Genomic DNA, 24,579 nt, shown 5'->3' with positions numbered 1-24,579 from the left:
GGTGCCAATTGGGAAATGACAGTTATCAGGAGTGTTCTTTGGAGATGGGCGTGGAGGCAGAAGGGTTATGAGGGCTTTGGGGGGGGGGGAATTATGGGGAACAGGAGGCAGAGCAGGGCAAAAATCCTGGGGGTGAGAGAGAAGTGGGGAGACGGGTTTGTGGGCACACACTGTCCTGGGTGCCTGGTCATCTGTGGCCAGTACATGTGCTCTGAACCCCAGGTTATGGGCTAAATTGTGTCCCCACTCCAAAATTTTATAGAGAAGTCCTCACCCCAGTACCCCAGAATGTGAGCTTATTGGAGACGGGGCTTTGACAGAGATTATCAAGTTGAAGTGAAAGCAACTCTTAGGCTAGAGTGGTCCTAACCTAGCGTGACTGTTAACCTTACAAAAAAGGGACATTTGGGCACGGATGCTCACACAGGGAGCGCGCCCTGTGAGGAGACGGCAGAGGCGAAGATGTCCAGTACCAGCCACAAGCGAGGTGGAGGCCCCTAGAAATGTAGATCCAGGTTCTTCCGCGGAAGAAACCAACCCCGCCAGCACCCTGGACTTGGACTTTGGCCTCTGGGACTCTGAGACAGTCCCTGGCGGTGGTTTAAGCTGCCCGGGCTGTGGCCTTGGGAAGCAGATGCAGGTGTGCTGGTGGCCTCCTCGGGCCAAAGCACTTCCATCCCACCCGACCCCTGCCTGTGAACGCACTTGAGGATGAGCCGGCTGCCCACGCGGGGCTCTCGCCTGCTCCGGCCCCTGCTGCCTTCCCGGCAGCTGCCTCAGCGTCCCACGCGGCTCCCTGAGGGGCACCCCAGCCCGCCCCCGACTTCCAGCTGAACCTGCCTTAGTCTTTTTGGGTTACTATAACAAAATATCATAAACCAGGTGGCTTAAAATACCAAAGAAATTTCAATCTCACCATACTGGAGACTGGGAAGTTCCAGAGCAGGGCGTTGGAGATGGCTTGTATCTCCATTTATAATCAGAACCTTCTCACCGTCCCTCACATGATGGAGGAGCCCAGAGAGATCTCCAGGGGCCCTTAAAAGACACCAATCCCTGCCGGGCGTGGTGACGCATGCTTGTAATCCCAGTACTCGGGAGAATGAGACATGAGGAGGATCGCAGGTTCAAGGACAGCCTCAGCAAGCAGTGAAACTCTCGTCAACCTCGCGAGACCCTGTTTCAAAATAAAAAATATAAAATAGGGCTGGGGGTGTAGCTCAGAGGTAGAATGCCTCTGGGTTCAATCCCCAGTACCACCATGAATAAATAAATAAATAAATAAATATAAAAATGACTGGGGTGTAACTCAGAAGTAGACTACCCCTGGTTTCAATCCTCAGTCATACCAAAAAAGGGAAAAAATATCCCACTCATGTGGATTCTGTTCTTGTGATTTAATTACTTCCCAAAGACCCCCCCCCATCTCCTAATATCATCTCAGCCACGCTACCTGCAGAGCCCCTTTTGCTGGGACAGGAAGCACCAGGCAGTAAAGAGCACTGATTGAGGAGTCAGGAACCTGCCAGAGGCCCAGGCCTCTCTCCTCTTAGTGGGAAGGGCAGAGGAGCCGTTTTGGCAGCTTGGACTTGAATGCTAATGGCTCTGGGCTGGGCCTCTGCCGTGGGGCCCGTGCAGGCAGGCCCTGTGACATCTCTAAGCCTTCTTTCTCCATCTTCAAAGGACCATTGTCACAAGGATGAAAGCCAATGCCCGGAACGCGCTCGGCAAGTTAGCTCCGCTCTGAGCCTCAGCCGGGCCCACGTGCAGGTGGATGTCTCCCGGCGGAGGAGCATCCCTGGGACCAGGCGTGGGGGCGGGGCAGCCCTGGCAAGGGGTGTCCTGAGTTGACCACCACTTGGCCCGGTCCTGCTGGGACCCAGCCTCCCAGAAGCCACGTAGGATGAAGGTCAGGGCTGCCCACTCGAGAGGCAAAGTCGGGGAGTATTCGTCCACCAGTTCCCATCGTCCATCGCTCGAGGAACCAGGTGGGGCAGGTTTTAAGTCCTCAAACTTCCAAGAGCCTGAGCATTTCCCCCCAGACAGCCCACCCAGTGCCAGGGCAAAAGGCAGGAAGTAACTGGTGTGGCTAATAGGTGATGTTTGCATGGAGCCTATCGCTGCAGTATTGACAGGTGGCCGGCCGCCGGGTGTGGTGGTGCACACCTGTAATCCCAATACGCGGGAGGCTGAGACAGGAGGGGCACAGGTTCAAAGCCAGCCTCAGCAACTTAGCGAGTCCCTGTTTCAAAATAATATATATATACATATATAAAGGGGTCTGAGGGAATAGCTTGGGAATAGAATGTCCCTGGGTTCAGTCCTCACTCAGTACCATAAAATAAAAAAGGAAAGGAAGATGGATGGCCGGAGGCGGGCCGGGCACCACACACTCTCAGTAGGCGGCCATTGCTGTCGACACTTGTGGGGCTCCGGGGAGGTGATGCTTATGGGAATTCTTGGCAGATGATGAAGGCGTGAATGAAGAATCACCACTATTATCCAGTCGCCGCTGACACATTCACGACACATTCACTCCAGGGCTCCCTGAATCATGGCGGGCCTCTGAAGTGTTTCATTACAGAGGCGTATGTCAGATGCCTGCACTCGCAAAGTAGCTCCCACGGTGACCGCTCACCCTGGCTTTAGTGCTGAAATTACCCGAGTCACCGGTCGTGTAATCCCAGTGCATGGGAAGCTGAGACGGGAGGATTGCAGGTTTGAGGCCAGCCTGAGCAAATCAGGGAGACCTTGTTTCAAACTAAAATAAAATAAATAAAAAGGGCTGAGAGTGTAGCTTAGAAGAAGGTAGAACATCCCTGGATTCAAATCCAAATACCACACACAACAACAACATCAATAATAATAATAATAATAATAATAATAATAATAATAATAATGTACCCTGAGTTCCTGGGGTTGGCCACCCAGGCTGGACATGGTGGCGTAACCTAAGAGTGTGACCTTCATAGAGGCTGCGGAGGGAGCCTCACCCACGAGGGCTGAAACGCTGCCCACACACCCTCCTATCTCAGTGGTTCACACCTCAGCCACCATCTTCCATGGCTAAGGACATCTATGGTCAGTCTAGACCCACCTCCATGTTTTCATTTAGAACTCAGGGATCCAGCTGCTTTTTTTTCTTTTTTCTCATTACTGTAGATTGAATCCAGGGCGTTCAGCGCCTCTGAGCTACATACTCAGCCTTTTTTTGTCTTTTGTTTTGAAACAGGGTCTCGCTAGGTTGCTGAGAGTCTCACTAAATTTCTGAGGCTGGTCTAGAACCCGCGCTCCTCCTGGCTCTGCCTCCCAAGTACTGGATTACAGGTGTGCGCCATCATGCCTGGCTTCCTTCTACTTTCTTCGAATAAGCTTCATTGGTTCCTTCGAAGTCCTTGTGGACAATTCAGAAAACACAGAGGTAAAGAAAAATATAGCCTACTCATTACTCTATCACCCAGAAATCAAACGTCGGGCATGTTTGGGGAAATTTCTTTCTAGAGGTTTCCTATGTCTATCAACGTACCTTTAACAAATGTGGCCAGCAATGGATACAGATGAAGGGATGTGGGGCACATTCATACCTCTTCTCCAGGAATGCTCAGGGACTCTTACAGCGGGAGCTCCTTCCTCTGCCCCGTCCTGGGCTTTATAGATGAAGAACTCACCTGCCTGGGGCTGCGTGACTGGCCAGGTCTTCCCACACGGGGTTTCCTGGACTTCGGGATGGCGAGGGCCGCAGAGTCTCTGGGATTAGAAGCCAGCCACCCTCCAGCCCCCTCAGCACACTGGCCGTGCCCGGGCTAGGCTCCGAGTTAACAACCAAAGTGTCAACAGATACACACAAGTGGCCCGTTCCTGAGAGGGAGCTCCAGGAAGTGGATCGGAAGTGGCTTTCTCTCTCTTACTTCTCGCATCAGTCATGAATTTTCTCCCCGGTAAATGCCTTAGGGCAACGCAGACAGGACCAGATTTGACAGGGACAAATGCCAAGTCCTTGGGACTGAGTGCTGTGCTCCACTACAGCCGGTGGGAGGAGCGGAGGTGCCTCTCGGGGAGAATTTCCAGGAAACTGAGTCAACAATACGAAGCATGGTGTCCAGGGAAGAGGAGGGGAAATCCTGGCAGCTCTCCGGGCTGTTCAGAACCAGCCTGGGTGTTGGGTTTGGTGGTGGGCACTGTGCTTCAGAGCAGAGTTCCCTAACAGACCCAGAGGACAGAGCAAGGGTGGAGTTAACTCTTAGAATCACTAGTAAAGAAATAGCTGCCGGGCGTAGTGGTACATGCCAGTAATCCTAGTACTTGGGAGGCTGAGACAGGAGGGTTGCAGGTTTGAGGACAGCCTCAGCAATTTAGACCCTGTTTCAAAACAAAAAGTAAAAAAAGGCTAAAGGTGTAGCTCGGAGGTAGAAGGCCCCTGGGTTCAATCCCCAGTAGTCACACACACACACACACACACACACACACACACACACACAATCTGAAACTCTTTGACCTAAGAAGATATCCAAGGGAAACATCTCTAATTCTTGGCTCCAAGGACAGGGAGGAATCTTTCCCCCTGTCTAGGAGGCCAAAGACCACCTGTGCCCCCCACCCCGGTTTCACAGTCCGGCCCCTCCTTTAGACTGGGGTGGGTGAGGTCGACAGTGGTGGGGTCTGGCTTCTCGCCTGTTAATAAGGGGAGGCCCACCTTGTCCTGCATGGCTCCAACTTAACTTGGTTACATCTGCAAGACTTCTTTCTAGATAAGGGCCAGATATTGGCTAGATATGAAAGGGCCCCAGAGGACCAGAGGCCTGGTCCCCAGCATGTTGGCACTTCTGGAAGGTAGCAGAATCTTTAGGAGCTGGGACCTAGTGAGAGGAAATTAGGTCCTTGGGGGCGTGCCAGTGAAAGGAATTTGGGGACCCCTGGCCTTCTCCTCGCTCTTTCTTTGCTTCTTGGCCTTTATGAAGCCAACAGGCCTTTTCCACCAAGCGCGCCTGCCCTGGTGTACCATGCCGCCCCAGGCACAAGGCACCAGCGCCAAAGCACCGCGGACTGAAACCACAAACCAAAACTAATTTCTTTCTTATAAGTTGTTTATGTCAGGTATTTTGTTACAGTGACAGAGAGCTAACTTAGGGACCTTCCGCAATACTGGTGGCCAGTCCTGTAGTATATCATTTGGGGGGGGGGACACATTTCAACCCCCCAATGCCCATTATTTAATTTGTGCAGAAGACGTGGATGTTTAAGGAAGAAGAGAGAGTAAAAGGAAGGAAAGAAAGTAGATTAGTGAAATCAGTGCGGATGTTACCTACTTTCGAGCATAATCCTCATGGTGAGGCCCATGATGTGTGGCCAGAGCCCCCCAAAATGGAAATGACCACTTAATGGGATAGTTGAATTGTGACACCCCTAACTATGAACAGTTATGTCACCACTAAAAATAATATGCTTGGAGATTAGGGCTGGAGAGGTAGCCCAGAGGCAGAGAGCTCACCTAGCACGCACAAGGCCCTGGGTTCAAGCCCCAGCCCTGGAAGGAAAAAAAGTTATATATTGGACCATGTGGTTTCTATTTACAGTTTCTATCCAATATAAAATAACACCCTAAAATGTTAAATGTAGAGTGGGAGTTAGCAAAATGTATTGGAGGGGCATTTGGAGCAAATATTTCTGTGTGCAAGCTAATGTTTCCAAAACTGAGTTTTGTGTTCAGGCTGAAACTATAAAACATGCCATCCTGCCGGGCGTGGTGGCGCACGCTCGTCCTCCCCGCGCTTGGGAGGCTGAAACAGGAGGATCACGCAGGTTCGAAGCCGACCACCGCTGGCTTAAGAGACCCTGTTTCCAAGTTAAAAATATAAAGTAGGTCCAGGAGTATAGCCCCAAAGTAGAAGGCCCCGGGGTTCCATCCCCAGTACCACCAAATAAATAAATAAATAAAATAAGATATGATATCCTGGTTTCTGCCCAAGTACACGTGAATTCAGCATTCTTGGTGTTAGAGAAAGTTTTTTACTCCTCTAATTCCTATGCTATTTTCTTTGGGGATTTTCAGCAACTTTGGGGTTGATGTCAATTTATTTTTTAATTAAAAAATAAAAGTTTTCTAAAAACTGGAATTTTAAACTGGAGAGATGTTCGTCATCATTATTAGATGGGGGAAGAAGCTGGTTGTAAATGGACGTGTATAGCCCAATTGCATTTTAAAAATAGGGGGCGACGCCATTCGAGAAACCAGCCTTACAGTCTCTTACAAAACTAAACATGGCTTTGTCATATGACCCGGCAGTTGCACTCCTGGGCGTTGGTCCCAGGGAAATGAAAACGTGCATAACCAAGGCCTGCACACGGGTGTTCAACGCACCACTGTTACTGATGGCTAGAAATAACGGGTTTCCTTCTGCAGGTGAAAGATTAAACAAACGACAGAACAGCATGCCACAGACACTGCTCAGCAATAAAAGGAACAAATTATTGGTAGAACAGCTTGGATGAATCTTGAAGGAATTAGGCTGAGAGGAAATCGCCAGTCCCCAGAGGTCACGGGCTGTATGATTCCATTTGTAGAGCAATCCTGAAGTGACAGAATTATGGATATGAAGAACATATTAGTGACCGCCTCTGCGGAGGCGAGGCTGGGGCCCGAGAGGGGCGGCGTGGCCAGGAAAGGGCCCGGGATGGACCCCATGGCGATGGACCTTCCTCACCTGGACGCTGCTGATGCTGCTCTCCTGATGTGATAGTTATTGTGCTGTTGTCTTTTTGTGTGTGCGTGTGGGTAGTCCCGGGGATTGAACTCAGGGCATTTCTACCTCCAACCTACACTCCCAATATTCTTTTTTTTTTTTTTTAATTTGAAAACAGGGTCTTGCTAAGTTACGGAGAGCACTTCCTAAATTGCCAAGGCTGGCTTTGAACCTATGATCCTCCTGTCTCGGCTTCCCAAGTACTGAGATTACAGACGTGTGCCACCATACCCGGCCTGTATTGTAGCTTTATAAGATGTTACCATTGGGGGAAACTGAGTAAAGGTTACTGGGTATTTCCATATTATTATTCTTTTTTGTGGTATTTGGGATGGAACCCAAGGGCATTCTACCTCTGAGCTACACCCCCAGCCCTATTTTTTTATTCTTTATTTTGAAACAGGGTCTCACTGAGTTGCAGAGGGCCTCACTAAGTAGCTGAGGCTGGCCGCGAACCGCCATCCTCCGGTCTCAGCCTCCCGAATGCTGGATTTCAAGCGTGCGCCACCACGTCCGGTTCTCCATATTGTTTCTTAAAACTGCATGTGAATCTACAATGATCTAAAAATAAGGTTTAATTTTTTTTAATACAGGGCCTGGGGTTGTGTGTTTAGCATGGGTAAGGTCTGGGATTCAACCCCCAATGTCCCCCCAAATGGGGAAGCATCCCACACATATGTATGTGTGTGGGGGTGGGCACACAAAGGAAGATGTGGGAAGATACGTGGCAAACCTAACAAGATTTCTGCCAGAGAACACATCTGAAAAGAGAGATTATTTACTTCTTTTCAGCCTCCTCTTTGCTTGTTCTAACAAGCAGGTGCCACTCAAGTGATTTTGTTTAGATCCATGAAGTGGCAAAAAATAAAATAAAATAAAATAAAAAAAGGTGGGGAAGATGGTAAAGAACTCTGCCTCCTCCACCCATTTTGGTAGAAAGTGCTTATTCTGAGTCTCCAGGAACATTTCAACTCTGTGGTGTGGGAGCCAGGAGTTTGGGAGGTGTGGGGGCCCACGCCGGCCCCTGTGATCACACCGGCTCCGGCTGTCCTGAGCCCGACCTTCCTGAATACGCCTTCCTCTTGCTCACAAACACCTACAGCTGTCCGCTGCCTCGGCCGCTCATTAGAGCAAGGATGCACAGGGTTGAGGCTGGGTACCTGGGACTGGCAGCAGCCATCCTACCCTGAGCCACCATCCTGAGAGCGGCCCAAGCATCATCTGCAGCTCTCCCTGGGAGATAAGGGCTGTGGTTATACCCACTGCACAGATGAGGAGACCGAGGGGTGAACTGGTGGTGCCTGATACCAGAGAGCAGCCCACTCACCCTCGCTCTGTCCCCGCCACCCCTGGCCCAGCCCAGCTCCTCTCTGGTGGTCCTTCAGGCCCAGGAGCCTTCAGGAAGCGGGACCGTCCCTGAGCCCCTTTGGAGGCCGCTGCTAAAGGGAACCCTTGGGAAGGCCAGCCGGAGGCCAGTTCAGCGGTGGCCAGTGGGAGAGGAGCGTGTCCCCGGCTTGTCAGGGCCATGCGCCTGGCACAGCCCCTGCTTCCAGACGGCTCCTGTGGACAGCGAGGTCAGGCCGGGCTGCCGGAGGCCAGCGGAACACTTGGCAGCCGCCCCTGGAAGCGGCCCCGGCTCAGGCCGCAGGGGTCAGGAGGAGCTCCTTGCTGGCAGCGGCAGGAGGCGGAGGCTGACCTGGGTACCAGGGGTGGGCGGGCCCAGGCAGGGGCAGGGACACCCCAAGTGCCCCCCTCTCCAGTACTGTCCAGCTCTGTGATGGGAATTCCCCAACCACGGGCAGCAAGGGGCTAGAAGAGCCGGAGAAAAGATTCTGGAAGAGAGGACTGGCCTGGCTTCTTGCAGTTAGTAAACCCAGGGATCCTGCCTTCCACCTGTGAAGGCCACTTCTCAGAGCAGGAAAGAGAAACCCAGGCAGGAGATGGTCTGGGCCCTTCTGGAAGTTTCTCCAGTGGCACTGAGTAAGAGGACTGTGTACTGACTCGGCCTGACCTGAGTGCCAGACGGATTCTCTTGCCCAGTGACTGAAAGAAGGAAGGGCACAGACAGACAGACAGACAGGCCCCAACTCCACCCCTCCCACTGCCAGCCTGGTTCCCCTGCCTGGAAGCCCTTCCACCCGCTCCCCCCACGATGCCACGCATCTGTGTCTATGGCCCCACCAAGCCAGGGACCTGGAGCCTGGCCGTCCTCACTGTCCCAGGGCCTGCGCTCAGCATCTCAGTCAGAAACCGAGTATGGAAAGGACAGGACCCACAGAACCCTTACCAAATTCTCTTCCTCTCCTCCCTCCAGGGATCTACAAAGGGCACTGCTTCCGGATCAATCACTTCCCAGAGGACAACGACTACGACCACGACAGCTCGGAGTATCTCCTTCGTGAGTGGCGAGACCCTCGGCTTCGCTTGTGGGGGTGGGGGCTAAGGGGCGGGCAGGCGGCTGGGGACAGGTGGGCCCGGGGGCAGGTGAAGCTATGGACACGCCGATCCATTCCAAAATCCTGAGTTTGCAGCACTAGCTGACAGGCCGGGTATCCCCGTGGATCTGTGTGACCTGACCGACAGGGCCCTGCCCGGGAAAGACTGAGCCCTGGCCGGAGAAGATACTGCCCGCCCCTCCCGGGCTGCTGGGCGTGGCCAGCTTTGCTCCCAGCGAGCTGCTGGGCGTGGTCAACTTTATTCCCAGTGGGCTTCTGGGCGTGGCCAACTTGGTGGGCGTGGCCTGCTTTATTCCCAGTGGACTTCTGGGTGTAGCCAACTCGATGGGCGTGGCCAACTTTGCTGATTGGCTGGAGGCGGCGTTGGGGCAAAGGAGATGAAAGACAGGCTGTGACCCTGGCCAAGCATAGCTAAGGAATGCTGCGCCCAAGCACGTGTCCTGCCTTCCCGCATGGACACACTCCCTGCATTCTGGTTCTGAAAGATCAGAGGAAGTCGCACATCAAGGCAGCTTTGCCGGCTGCTGGGAAGGGCAGGAATACTTGGGCATTACTGCAGGAGCCACCACCTCTGCCCGCCTGGCTGCCCCCTAGCCCCGCCCCAACCTGGGTCCTGTGGCTGAGTGGGAGCCCCACACCGGAGCCCAAGTGTCAGAGCACACCCCAAAGGGTAAACCTACCCCACACTTAAATCCTGATCGCCTCCCTGGATCTGTGAACACCTCCCTGGAAAGAAGCAGGAGCCTGGACACGTTTGCATGCCATTTCCCCCACAACGTTATCTAGAAGATGCACAGGCTGCTCACCGTAGCACCCTGGGGCTCGGGCCCATCTTCATTTATAGAGAATCGATGCCACCGCCTTCAGAGGGAGCGCAGTTCATTCTGCACCTGCTTATGGATTTTTTCCCCTTAAAAGAAAGGATTTGGATTCTGAGTCATCTGATGAAACAGAGCAGCAGCGTGTGGTTCCCATGGAGCTGCGGCCTCGCGGGACTGCTCTGGCCAGGCCCAGGACCTGCCCCGTCCCCATCCCTACTCCCTCATTTTCTCCCTGTCCTCACACTCTGCTTACTGGGGCCCACACTGAACCAGGCAAACAAGATGGCCACAGGGAATGCTGGAGCTGCCACCCTGCACAGATGAGGCTTGTAGTGTACCCGCACCATGGCCCTCGGGTTCTGCAGTGTGGGGCCTGCAGAGGGGAGAGGTCAGGACAGGGCCGCCTGGCAGGAGCTGGGCCCTTAGGAAAGCACACAGGCTCTTCATCTGGCAGAAGGAAGGGGAGGAATAACTCTGTTAACAACATACTGCTTCGAAAGCCAGAGATGGGAGCCTGTGGCGGCCCACAGTCAGCTCCTGTGGCCAGGACAGGATGGAGAGAGGGTCTGCGGGTCTGGGATTTCACCAGCCCTGCGGAGGGCCAGAGGCGTGGCGGCGCTGTGGAGTGACTTTCCCAAAGGGATGGCGTAGGTGCTACAGCGATTAGCACTCATTCAGGAAGGGCGTGTCCTCCAGTGCACCCTGTGGGAGCCCAGCCGGGCTCTGCACGGAGCCCAGGGGTGGCAGAGCTGGACCACTTCTGGACCCGTGGTCTCCGGCTGATGGTGGATTTGGAGGGCTGGAGGCAAAGCCGAATTCCCGGCGGGGAGGCGTGTGCCCACTCAGCGGCTGCAGGATATGTGGCCTGAAAACCAAGCTCCGCTTTTGTTTTTGAACCTCCTTCGCCTCCAGGGCGCAGGCAAGCTTGGGGCCAGGGTGACAGGCCACCGTCTGAGTGGCCAGGGTCTGTTTCCTTGGCCGCCCAGACTCCTGGGACTCAGCCTTCTGAATCTCAACGGACGACTGATCTCCACACTGGGAAGAAGTGCAAGAGGTCTGTGGAGCTGAGGCTTGTGAGAGTGTATTTACTCCTTTAGCAAAAAAAATGTACTGCGGACCTACTGTGTGCTGGGTACCGACGCCCCCACGCCGGAGGGAAACTGGGGCTTGAGAGAAGGTAACAGAAGGTTCCATGGTGGGACGACCTACAAGACAGCCTCCTGCAATGGCTGCCTGCTCGGCATGGGGGAGGAGCTCCAGCCCTGCAGGTCCAAGGCTGTGCTGCTCACACCCAGTCCTGGACGACTCAGGAAGGAGGTTAACCCCAACATCCTGGCCACCTGACCCTGAAGGCTCGTGACTTGTGCAGCGCCCCTCCTGGTGTGCACATTCACAGCCAGCCCGCCACGCACCCTCCTCCTCTGCACGGCCCCAAGCTTCCGCCGTCTTGTGCCCCTCCAGGGTCTGGCATTTCGGCTCAGGTGAATCTTTTCTGTGCTGGGAGCCCGCGCTGTGTCTGGGGTGGTGAGGAACGGTGTCCCTCCTCCAGGCAGGCCCACATGGTCGCCTGGTTCATGCCTCAGCCACGTGTCCTATGAGGCCCATGACCCTCACCACTGTCCGGGCCACCCCAGCTGCCAACCGCACATCCAGAGCTCAGGACACGCAGCAGGGACGTGCGTGCACCTGGACTCGCCTGGTCAGGATAGAGGCCACTGAGCCAGGCCCCAACCTCAGTGGGCCCCCAGAGGAACTGAGCCCCCTTCTCTCTGGCCTCTCTGACCTATCAGCACGACGAGGGCTCAGGAGAGGGCCCTGACCCCGACTCTCCAGCCCAGCCGGCACTGCTCAGAGGCAGGTTTCAGAAGCACACAGGATTCTCCCAGAGCCCAAGTGACCATGAGAAGGAAGACAACGAGGACAGGAGGAGGCGGCGGAGAGAAGAGCCTCCTTTAACACCCTGGACAATCTCTCATCTGTGAGCTCGCGCACGCTGGTGGGTGTTCAGAAAGGAGACAGATGTGGCCTTCAGTGGCTAAAAAGCCCCAGCCAGTCAGCTGACCCTGGAGGGGTGTCTGCCCACACCCCTGACTCACTGGCCCCTACCGCGGCCACCAGGGCCCACGCAACCGGATTTCTCCTGGCCCGGGAGACCCGCAGGCACGCGCGTCCTCTCGGCCCCTTTCCCTTCCTGACCTCCCTCCTACCCACACACTCAGGAAGGGCGCCTGCGGCCCTACTGTGCGCTTTGTGTTTCTCACGATAATCCTCCGAGGCGGCTGCCGGTTTCCCAGGGTCGCTCTAGCAAATGATCACAAGCCTTGTGGCTTCTTGACATAGAAACGGATTCTCTCCTGTGTGCTGGCTGGAAGCCCAGGCTCCGGGTGTTCAGAGCATTCTTCTCCCTGCTTCCTGGTCTCTTCTATCTGCTGGTGGCCTGCGCCCCCCTTGGCCAAGTGGCCTCACTCTGCCTGCCTCCTGTAAGGTTGAGAGCCTGTGTGTCCACTTCTTAGAAGGAGGGTACTTGTCATTGGCCTGAGGGACCACCTGACTCATCCAGGGTGATCATCCCAAGGCCCTTAATCCCATCACCAAAGACTTTCCCCAAGTAGTCACACACAGGTCTCGGGGGTTAGGTTGCAGAGGAGTGCGGGGCCCCTGCTTCATGCCCTGCAGGTTGGTATTTCTGCCGTCTCTGAGCTACCAAAGAGCACAGACTCAGGTGCCAGTTACCTGCCCCAGGTCCCCCTGCTGGCCGGTGGTGGTATGAGGGAGGGAAGGCAGTTGTGCTGGACACCTCGGTACACGGGGCCTCTCACTGCGTCCAGCTGCCGGCTCTGCCTCCTCAGCAGATCGTGAGCTTCCACCTCCTGCCTGTTGCTGGGCGTGCTGACGATGCTGAAGATAAAGGGTGTCACTCAGGAAGCCGCGCTATGGCCCGGCCCTGTGCCAAGCACTTTACATACAAAAGCCGAGCACTTTACATACAAAAGCCGAGCACAGGATGTTGGTACTACCACCACCGTCTGCTCTTAGTCACAGTTTCACTTGCTGAGAGGCTGGTGTGTGTGTGTGTGTGTGTGTGTGTGTGTGTGTGTGTGTGTGTGTGTGAATGTTACTAAGGATTGAGGGTTTACCTCTGAGCAACACCCTCAGCCCTATTTTATTTATTTTCAATTTATTTTTATTTGTTGGGGGGGGCGTGGTACTAGAGATTGAACCCAGGGGCATTCTACCTCTGGGCTACACCCTCAATCCAGTTTTATTTTTTTATTTTGAAACAGGGTCTCATTAAGTTGCCGAGGGCCTGGACATCCCAGGTGTAAAATTGTAGAAAAATGCGGGGTGCCCCACTAGCATAGAGACACGCCGAGATCCATAATAAATTACGAGAGGCTTTATTCGTGGGGGGTCAACCCCCAGCCCCCGCGTGGCCGCGGGGGCCGGTGGCCGGCGGGAGAATACCTCCCTCCCTCTCCGGGTCCTCTCTGAACTCCCTCTTCCGGGGCGGGAGGCCTGGTCCCCGGAATTGCAGGCTCCACCTTCTAGCTTCGGCCCTGCCCCCTGTGGGGTAGGGGGGTGACTCACACCTTACACCAGGTCCTACGGTGGAGGCCTCAAACTGTGCACAGTACCGAGCCTTTATACATACTGTATTTTCCTATATGTACATGTCTGTCATCAAGTTTAACTCACGAATCAGGTGTGATTTGAGATTCATAACAACTAATAAAACAATTATAACAATATAGTGCAATGAAAATCTTTTAAAACAGGCATTATTTCTGGAGTTTTCTGTGTCATGTTTTTGAATCAAAGTTAGCTAAAACGTCAGAAAGCAGTCGGGCTTGGTGGTGCACGTCTGTATTCTTGGTGGGTGGGAAGCTGAGACAGGACTGCAGGTTTGAGGCCAGTTAGCTCTAGAATGGCCCCTGGAGGAGCCCATGAATCAGCATTTGGAGTTGATATATTTGAGTCTTGAGGGTTGCAATCCCAGCAGTGGCTAAATCCATCACGGTAGATTTATCTGGGTGGTGACCTAGGCTGCTGGGGTGTGGCTGGAGGGCGGATGGCCTTGGGGCTCCTTCCCCCCCTCCACAGCAGGAGCAGATGGGGTGCGGCCCGTGGTATTATAAGCCATGTTTCACAGGTAGGGAAACAGTTCTGCAAAGATACGGTAATTTGGCCGAGGCCACACAGTCCTGTGTCACAGAGCTGGGCCAACACCCAGTCCTACCTAAAGCCCCAAAGGCCGTGACGCCCACCACGAAGGAGGGCCGCCTCTTGAAGACACCCCCCTCCCCAGGCTTTTGAGGCTTCGTGGAGACTGTCTGCGAAAGCTCCGGGCGGTTTGTGGGTGCTACAAAGATGTGATCCCATCCCAGATTTCAACAACTGTTACTATGGCCTCCCCAGTGACCACGCCGGGGAGAGGATGAGGGAGGGGTCGCGGATGTGTGTCTAGGCCACATGGCACTCGGGACAGTAAAGAGCAGGCCTGAGCCTCCACGCGCCCTTGGGTCTTGCTGCCCTGGACCACACATCTCCTGACCCCGTGTGAGTCAGGTCCGGATGGGGACATTCACGTCCTGGGGCGTGGGGACATCTAGCTCCAGGGCTCTTGGGAGACTTCTGTGACCGTGGGCGGGAGGGTGGCTGGTCTCATTGCCCTCTGTTCTGTCTCCCACCCTGCCCAGGTATCGTGCGGGCCTCCAGCGTCTTTCCCATCCTCAGCACCATCCTGCTCCTGCTCGGGGGACTCTGCATCGGCGCCGGAAGGATCTACAGCCGCAAAAACAACATCGTGCTCAGTGCCGGCATCCTCTTCGTGGCTGCAGGTAAGCGACCAGCTCCGGCCGCCCCGCTGGTGCCGGCTCTGAGATGTGCACTGGGGATGCTGTGTCTAGGTAGACACGTGGTCTCCGTCACCGGGGAGAGCATGCATCCCAACCTGGAGAGCAGACTGTGGCATCGCCACGCGTAATATGAAAAGTCCGAGTGTGCGCGGGCTGGGGAGCTACCATCTAATGAGGGCTTCTGAGGTGACAAAAATGTTTTGGAACTAGATAAAGGTGGTACCTCCATCCCATCATTGTGGAAGTACCAAAGGCCACTGAATTTGTGCACTTTCAAAAGTTCATTTTAAGCCCATAACCCCAGGACTTGGGAGGCTGAGACAGGAGGATCACGCCAGCCTCAGCAACATAGCGAGGTCCTCAGCAACTTAAGAAGGCCTTGTTTCAAAATAAAAAATAAAATGGAGCTGAGGGTGCAGCTCAGAGGTAGAATGCTCCTGGGTTCAATCCCCAGTACCACAAAAAGGGGGTGGGGGAAGAAACGGAGGAAGAAAGAGACAGGAGGATCGCACAGGTTCAAAGCCAGCCGTGCTGGCTTAAGAGACCCTGTTTCCAAATAAAAAAGTATGAAAATAGGTCTGGGAGTGTAGCCCGGAGGTGGAAGGGTTTCCAGGAACCCCAGTACCACCAAAAAGATACAATAAAATAAATAAAAAGAAAGTTGGGTGTGCGAAATGCCACCAAAGCCCAGTGCCGTGTGCTTTTCAGATCTGTAGGGAGATGCCTAACCAAATCAGGGAGGTACCTGGGGTCATCATAGGAAGCCAAGACCTGAAGGAGGGAGCCAGGTGAAGACACGGTGACAGAACAGACCTGTGTGGCAGTCAGGCAAAAGCAGGCCTGCAGCTACTTACACAGCGCTTACACTGTATTAGGTACTTCAAGTTATCCAGAGATGGTTGCACACCCAGGAGGCGTGCACAGGTGATGTGCAAGGGCTCTGCTCTTTTATGCAACAGACTCAAGCATCCGCAGATATTAGTACCTGTGGAACCAGTCTCCTGCAGGTACTGAGAGATGACTTTACTTAGAAGAAAAATTAGCCGTGTCAGAAGCCAGGCACGGTGGCGCAAGCCTATAATCTCAGCACTTGGGAGGCTGAGACAGAAGGATCACAGGTTCAAGGAAAGCCTCAGCAACTTAGCAAGAACTTGTTTCAAAAAATAAAAATTTTTAGTAGCTTTAGGTGTAGCTCAGAGGTAGAATACTCCTGGTTCAAACCCCATTACCTTAAAAAAATAAAAATTAAAGAAAATATTAGCTTACCAGGGTACAGAAATATTCTTTGCTCTTCTAGGAGGGGAATGGCCACCCGCCCTTGTCCTGTGGGTCTGATCTCTGCCTCTCTCCTCCCGGCCCCTCTCCCCGCTTCCTTTTCAGGCCTCAGTAACATCATCGGCATCATCGTCTACATCTCCAGCAACACAGGCGACCCCAGCGACAAGCGAGACGAAGACAAGAAGAACCATTACAACTACGGCTGGTCTTTCTACTTCGGAGCCCTGTCGTTCATTGTGGCCGAGACCGTGGGCGTCCTGGCTGTGAACATTTACATTGAGAAAAATAAAGAGTTGAGGTTTAAGACCAAACGGGAGTTCCTTAAGGCTTCTTCCTCTTCTCCTTATGCCAGGATGCCGAGCTACAGGTACCGGCGACGGCGCTCCCGGTCCAGCTCCAGGTCCACTGAGGCCTCGCCCTCCAGGGACGCGTCTCCCGTGGGCCTGAAGATTGCTGGGGCCATCCCCATGGGCGAGCTGTCCATGTACACGCTGTCCAGAGAGCCCCTCAAGGTGACCACAGCCGCCAGCTACAGCCCCGACCAGGACGCCGGCTTCCTGCAGGTGCACGATTTCTTCCAACAGGACCTGAAGGAGGGCTTCCATGTCAGCATGCTGAGCCGGCGGACGACCCCCGTGTGAGCTGCCCAGCCCCTCTCTCAGCGCTGCGCTGGCCTCTCCCCAGGACGGCTGTCTGTGTCACACCACCGGAAGGCGTGATTCTTCAGACGGACGGACAGACAATGAATTGGAGTCAGATGCCACCTTTCCCGGTCTCCAGAAGATGCCGCGGGCTGGCTTCGCGTGAAGGAAGCCAGGAGGCTGGAATCCGGGCTGGGGTACGAGATGAGGGCTGACTTTAACTCCCCAAAGGGCGTTTTGCTGTCCCCACTCCGGGCCTTCTGAAATCTCCAAGGAGGCCCAAAAGCTTTCCTGGGGCTGCACGGGAACATAAAATTGAGCCATTATCTCCTCTTGGAAACAAATCTTGCCAGAAGAATGGGATTCCAGGGCCTTCGCCCCCTGCCAGGCCCTGGGCCACTGGAAGGCTTCTCCAGCACAAGGAGCTGCTGGACTCTTGTCAGCTGTGTTCAAACCAGAAGTTCCCAAGTCCCTGAACAAGAGAGGAGGATGCTAAAGCTCGCTCCCTTCCTCCCTCTCCTTCTCCCTCTCTCCTCTCTCAGCCTCTCCCTGGCACTCTGGCAAGCGCCCGTTGTTGATAAACAGTCATCCCGAAGAGAAAGCTCTGTGGCTTTCTGGTGCTTTGTCCCTGCACTGTCCCCGGGCCAGCTTCCCCCCACCTGAGGAGACCCAGGCTCCTGGAGGAGTCTGAGGGAAAGGGTGGGGCCACCGTGGGCTTTCCTATCTGCTTCTGGAAGTTTCCCCCTCCTTCTGAAGAGACAGGACACACTGATGGTCTGGAGGATTCTATGGGCCAGAGGAAAGGCAGCCTGTGGCCTCTGGCTGTGACCTTTCCTGCTGGCCCCTGAGCTGCAGGGCAGACCTCCACCCACAAATCGTGTCTGGCAACAGAAGCTTGAACTCCTGTGCAAGGAAGGGAGACCAGAGGGTCCATAGCAACCAAAAACAAAAATCAAAACAGAGGACAATATCCACTTCCCAGCTGGTTATCAATCACGATCTACTGCAAATCGGTGTCAAAAGAGCAAGTTACACTCATTTCCTTGTCTTATAAATTAGCAGCAACACGTTCCCCGACTCCTATTATTGTAATTTATTCTGCTACCCCTGGAAAGGACGCAGTGGAGGAAATCTGACTAAAGGGACCGAGCGAGGCTTCTCCTCCTTCCTCACTAGGAGAGAGAAGCCTCAGCGCTATGTGTGGAAAGGAAGAAGTGGCTTCTGTGTTTTTCCAACCATTTCCCCCCTTCCTCAAGCAAGCCAAGAAAGTGGAAGTGTGTCCAAGTTCTGAAGAACTCTCTGGAACATGGACCTTACCCTCTTTTCTATAAAACCCCCACTTTCTAAGGGTACATGATTTCTTACTTTTTCAGACTTTCGATCCCATCTTGAACAGCCCTCTGTGACCCCCGGTAGCTGCCGCACTTAGAAGTGATGAGAAATTCTTACCTCAGCCACCTGCTCACGGAGCCCCGGGGGACTTGGTCCTAGAAGTTCAGACCCAGGTCCACTGGGCCTTGTGATGACCGTTTTCTGCCCTGCCCAGCCTTCACCCCACAGAGAGGACGTCCCTGGCCGCGGCTCCCGCTGACTGCCCCGTGTCCGGGTGAGCTGAGACACCAGGCGAGCCGAAACCCCCTTGTGCTTGCTTAAAACCCTTTTCTCCCGACAAGGTTGGCCCTGTACTGTGATGTGTCCGAGCATGCGGGGTGTCAGCGGCCACCAGCCCCGCCTCCCCTCCACCCCACGGCCCTGCCGTCTCACCGGGCTGCAGGAGGACCCTTCTTCACCCAGCAGCAAGTTCCCAGGCCTGTCTTCTGCCTTTCCTCCATGAGCCACCGCCCCCACCGCTGCCCAGGAGTTTCTGTGATTCCGCAGAGAAAGCTGCGTCCCACTGAATCCTACCTCTGACCCGGTCCCAGGCAGAGAACATGGGGGAAGAGGTGCAAGGATCAAGAGAACCTCAGATGTCCCAGCCTTCAGAGCCTCCCTCTCCACCATCCCCGGGGACCCTAGGCCCCGGCCTCAGCTGGCCGGATCCCTGCACCCAGTAGGGGGCGTGTGTGGCCCCGCCCGCCTCCTCCTGCCCTCCCGCCCTGTGTTTCCCCCTTGGGCACCTGTGATCCCATTTTCTCCACTGGTCTGGGGTTGTTAGTCCTGTCTTTTTTTCTAATTAAATAAAAACATTTTTGAAATCGTCTCTTCTTGATATGGGGAGGTGGGGGAGACTCCCCTGGAGTCTTTGAGGGCACTTGGTATCGGGGTCCTGAGGACACTGTGGACCCTCCCAGAGAAGCTGGGGACTGAGGGGGAGACTGGCCGAGGCCAGGTTCTCTGGCTGGGATCTGGGGCACTGCCACCTCTCCGAGGTGCCTTTACAGGGATAGACAGACAGGCGGCTGAGCAGACTCAGCCCGGTCTCAGAATCTGCAGGTGAGGCCCGACCAGGCCAGGCCAAGCTGCAGAGGCCCCAAGGTACCTCTAAGGAAGTCCACTAACCAGCCTCCTTTCCCATCAAGCTCTGAAATAAGGAATCCCAAGAGAGAGGGTGGGCTTTAGTACCAAAATGTGAGCCTTATGGCTGGCCACACTGGGCAGGAGAAAGTAGCTCAGGTGAGAGGTCAAAAGAGCTTCCTTCTGCCGGGCGTGGTGACGCACACTTATAATCTCAGGATTTGGGAGGCTGAGACAGGAAGATTGCAGGCTCATGGACAGCCTCAGCTACTTAGTGAAGCCCTTTGCAACTCAATGAGACCCTGTTTCAAAATAAAGAATAAAAAATAAGGCAGGAGGTGTACCTTGGAGGTAGAATGCCCCTGGGTTCCATCCCCAGTACTGTAAAGGGGCGGGGGGCTTTCTTCTATTGTTTTCAGAACAAGCCACCTGATCTCAGGCAGGGCGGCCGGCGCCCCACCCCAGCCTTGGGAGGAGCAAGGTAAGGGCCAGAGAAAGGGACCAGAGTGGCCGTCTTGGTCCAGGCACCACGTGGCATATCCCCCAGGCCCCAGCAGCTCCTGCTGTAAGCCACCAGGGTTGCACTTGGAGGTGTACCCGGCTGGATGGCAGCCTTCCTGCCTTAGAGGCTCCAGGAAGGACAGTGGGTGGCCTCCCCCGGGTCTGCTCCCGGCACCTCCACATCCAGCTGGGCCACCACCGCTTCTTTCAGGTGTGTGGCCTGCAGTCTTCTTCCCGAGAGCCGCGGGCTGCACTGTTTCTGAGGACCCGGAGGACTGAACACCCGAGCTTCTGTCAACAGAACTGTTCCTACGAAGGCCTTTCGCAAACAGGAAGCAAAGAGAAAGGCTGATGCTGGTGTCCCCACACACCCCTGCCCTGTTACTGGGGATTGACCCCAGGAGCATTCTACCTCCAAGCTATACCCCCAGTCCTATTCCTTTTTTTTTTTTTTCTTTTCAGTACTGGGGATGGAACCCAGGGTCATTCTACCTCTGAGCTACACCCCTAGCCCTATTTTTTATTCTTTATTTTGAAAGAGGGTCTCACTGACTTGCAAAGGGCCTCACTAAGTAGCTGAGGCTGGCCACAAATCTGCGATCCTCCTGTCTCAGTCTCCCAAATGCTGGGATCATAAGCATGCGCCACCAAGCCCGGCTCATCTATATTTTATCTTAAAATAGCATCTCACTAGCTTGCTGAGGGACCTCACTAAGTTGCTGAGGCTGGCCTCAAACCTGCAATCCTCCTATCTCAGCATCCCAAGTACTGGGATTACAGGTGAGCACCACCATGCCCAGCTCAGACCTTGTTTCCTCCTGCCTGAAAAGGGTACCCTGGGGAAAAGGATATTTGCAGACAAGCTGAGCCCCCCACCCTGGGGGGTGCAGGCTTTTGCCAGGCTGCACCAAGTGACCCCCACTTCAGGCTAATCAGGCTATCAGCCTGGAGCCAAGGCTGCTTGCTTCAGATATTCTGTACCCCTTGTTTATTCTTAGCACCAAGGAAACTCGGGCTCAGCACTAGCCTCACAGCCAGCATGTGGGATCGCCAGCACATTTACTGACTCCCCTCCACATTCAGGTAAATTCAAGGTCACATTCAGGTAAAGACTCCGCCTCCATAATGTTACAGTTTGAGATGATATGGTTTTGGGGAAACTGTCCCCAGGGACCCCTGTTAGGGTCCTGGACACAATTTCCCTCAAACCACAACAAGATAAAAAGATAAAAATGTGCGGGTTCTTGTCCTGAGCTAAGGATAAATACACATTAGCCCAGACTCTTGCTGAAGATTTAAAGAAGTTTATTAAAAAGATAGAAATACAGAAGACAGTTACAGCCCCATGCCATTCAAGAGTGGCATGGTGGGGGGGGGGGGTTTCGAACGAATTCACCCAAAGATACAACATGTGGACCGGACATTTTATACATGACACCCTCCATCTTGTTCATGTAATTCTGGTAAAAACCCTGTAAGGTTCCTTCCCCACCAAAATGTCTCCTTTCATGAAGGTCGAAGGTCAACCCCCTCCTCCCATCCTAGCTAGATTATCCAATTATCATGAAAACCTGTCTTTAGAATGAGGATGAGGAAGTCCTAGTTCCCCTCTCCTATAGTCTTGCTAATTACCTTTAGCTAGGTTAATTTAAGTTTCAATAGCTGTTTGCTTCCTGACTGAAACCTAAACCAAGTCTTTCTTTCCCCAGGTTTGCCGCCAATTTGACACAATTATTTTTGAAATATATCTATTAATAATCAGAGCTTTCTCAAATCTTCCTAGGCCATTCCCAATACTGGTACATATAACTTGCAAGAGTTAGGTCCACAAGAGCTGACCCAGAAAGAGATGTGCTAGTTCCCCAGTGAAAACATCGTTAACTGGGTACGGCAACACATGCCTGTAATCCCAGCATTTGGGAGGCTGAGACAGGAAGCTCGCAAGTTCAAGGCCGGCCTCATCAACTTAGCGAGTCCCTGTTTCAAAATAAAAAATAAAAATAATATGCCACTTATTTAATAATAAATAAGGGGGTGTAGCTCAGGGTTTAACCCCCAGTACCACAAGAAATAAAAATTTAAAAATGCTCAGAGCCCCACTCTGGTTCAGCAGTGTTACTCAGAGTTGGCCAACTACAATCCCCAAAGAAATAGCGGCTAAAACAGTAGTTCAAATCCCCTCGGCAGTTGTGCTGAGGGAAGACAGCCACAGTAGATGATCTGTGGGTAGAGGGTATTGTGGGAGACGTCAAGGGACCAGGAAGCCATGACTTCCCCCTCTGTCCACTAGCCACCCACCAGAACTCAGTCATGTGGTCACATCTCAAAGCAAAGGAGTGTGGGAAATGTAGTCTAGCCGGGGGACAGAAATCAGGTCAACCCCAGGCAGAGTAAGGTACTGCCCTCCTTTGCCTAGGTGCCCCATCATTTCAAGTCTGCCCACTTCAAAGTGATCGAAACTTCAGTCTGGGACCCCATCAAACTTTATGCCTCCAGCTCTGCTGTGCTCTCTGGCCTCATCTCCCCCAGACACGCATCTATAGAGTGGATTCTTGCCACCTTCCTCCTGAGCCAAAGTGAACTTGTGCCTCCGCCAAACAGGAACACAATATCGTCGAACACCATGACCAGCAGAACTGGCCAGTCCCTTAGGAATTGTCTCGTTCAATCAGGTCATCCTAGAAGAAGACTCAAGCCCAAGGAGCAAGGAAGGGAGGACCAGAACACTAAAGCAAGGAAGTCAGCTTTTTTTTTTTCTTCGAGAATTTTCATAAGCATGAAAACTGCAACCCAGCTGGGGCCTGTTAGGAAAGCTGGTCTATTTGCTCTCTGTGGTCTAGTGAGATTTCTACCTTTTTTCCCCCTCTTCACTTTTAAGCCGCCAGTTTCAGAAATAGAAGTTGGGGAAATAACCCTGGTTAAAGGTGAAGGGTAGTGTAGGACCAAAGCGGGGCCATGACAGGCTTCATCCATACAGCAAACACTCTAGGCCTAAGTTTCAGTTTCCCAGGAATACGACTAACACTTAAGTGCCAGTTTTGGCACCTGGGTCAGGATGAGAAACTCCCAACCAACCCCAGGAGGCACGAACCAAATGGGAGGCACCAAGTATCCTGTCCAGTTGCTTGTGATAACAGCAGCAAAGATTCCTTTTGGTTTAAAGATAACTCCTTTGTAAATCACAGCCCGAGTGACTGAAATGTATAAAACTGTCTTGGAACAAAGACTCGGGGTCCTTGTCAAGACTCCACTGTGTCGGAGGGACTTGGACCCCAGCTCGAGCTAGTTCCCCAATAAACCCCTTCCTGTTGTTTGCATTACTGTATGTGGTAGTGGTCTCTGTCACCCTGGGGTCCCAGACTTTGAGTATAACAGGTAGAACACTCCTCAAAGCCTTTGTTCCCAGGTTTGGGAACAGAACTTTGCAAGACTGGAAGTCTGGCCCTGCTTAACCCAGGGACCCACAGCTCCGTGATGGTCTCCTTTGCCCACAGCCTGGCAGCTGAGGGCCAGAAACATGGAGATCCAGCCTTCCCAGCTCCTGCTCCCAGGACAGCACTGGGCAAGTTACCTGGGCCCTCAGTCCTGCTCCCTCTAAGCAGCTCCTCCCTACCAAGGTGCTGGGAGAATGAATTAAACAGGACATTCATGCATGCCCCCTCTCAATGACCAGCATCCGTGTGCGCCTTCTGCAGGGTCTGCTGATAGCACCCAAGAGGTTTCCCATGATGGATTGTTCTAAAACAGCCCTTGGAGGTGGTGCTCCGAGAGCTGCCTGAGCCCACTTTTATGGTTGGGAAGAACTCATCATCCAACCCGGAGAGGCCTCCTGCTGCCAGGGCCCCTCTCTTGCTGATGTCCATTTCTATTTTTGATGTCCCCTGGGCTGTTGGGAGGTGGTAGGTAGCCAAGGAACTTTGTGGCCGCAGCTTTCTTTGCAGGTCCTGGCAACTCAAAGCCCCCCGGGGCATTCCCAGGTTCACAAAGGTGACAGAAAGCTGCAGCAGCCCTATCCTGACAGTTCCCAGGAGCTCTGGGCATCTAGCTGCACCATCAGGGGGCCTGTTCTGGTCCTTAAGGTGGAGCCACCTGAGCTGGTGGTGCAGAAGAAGAGAGGGGACACAGAACCAGCCAGGTGACTTGAGCCCCCTGCACTTGAACCCAGTGTAACACCCTGCTGCCCAGATGAGAGGCGGACAGAGAGGAGGAACAGGGCAGAGGGGCTGCCTGGGGACCTCAGGATCCAGAGGGGAGATGGGGAAGATATGCTTGATACTGGTACTTTTTTTCATTGTTTTTAACTTTAATGTGTGTGTGTGTGTGTGTGTGTGTGTGTGTGTGTGTGTGTGTGTTACTGGGGGTGGAACCTAGGGGCTTTTCTACCTCCAGGCTGTACTCCCAGACCTATTTTTTATTTTATTTGGAAACAGGGTCTCACTAAGTTGCTGAGAGCCTCACTCAGTAGCTGAGGCTGGCTTCAAACCTGTGCGATCCTCCTGTCTCAGCCTCCCAAGCACGGGGATTACAAGCGTGCACTACCATGCCTGGCTCTAACTTTACTTTTTTTTTTTTTATCGGTGCACTGTAGTCATACCTCTTAATGGGGTACAAGATGGTGGAGGCATACATGCACACATCACTCACTCAGCTCTTCCCCAATCCCACCCATTCCCTCTTCCTCCCTCCTTCTCATGTTTGGCTTAGTGATTGACTTTGATATGTTTGTGAATGTACATCATGTATATTAAGGTGTGTGTGTGTGTGTGTGTGTGTGTGTGTGTGTGGTACTGGGGATGGAACCCAGGGGGCATTCTACCTCCAAGCTACACCCC

At 53.6% G+C, this 24,579-nt stretch overlaps 1 protein-coding gene across 1 annotated transcript in view; it reads left to right on the top strand.

The window, feature by feature from the left end:
* Positions 1-16,792, top strand: part of CACNG4 (calcium voltage-gated channel auxiliary subunit gamma 4) — a gene marked incomplete at both ends in the record, with an annotated part of 46,996 nt that extends 30,204 nt beyond the window's left edge. The window contains 3 exons of the mRNA XM_080712456.1: positions 9,055-9,138; positions 14,715-14,855; positions 16,254-16,792. Of these exons, the coding sequence (XP_080568582.1) occupies positions 9,055-9,138; positions 14,715-14,855; positions 16,254-16,792 (764 nt within the window). The remainder of the gene's footprint in view (positions 1-9,054; positions 9,139-14,714; positions 14,856-16,253) is intronic.
* Between the last annotated feature and the right edge of the window lie 7,787 nt (positions 16,793-24,579).

This window comes from Muscardinus avellanarius (assembly GCF_963383645.1).
Source record: "Muscardinus avellanarius genome assembly, chromosome: 16".
Lineage (NCBI taxonomy): Eukaryota > Metazoa > Chordata > Mammalia > Rodentia > Gliridae > Muscardinus > Muscardinus avellanarius.
Note: the sequence above shows the minus strand (reverse complement) of the source record. Positions and strands in the feature narration are given on the sequence as shown.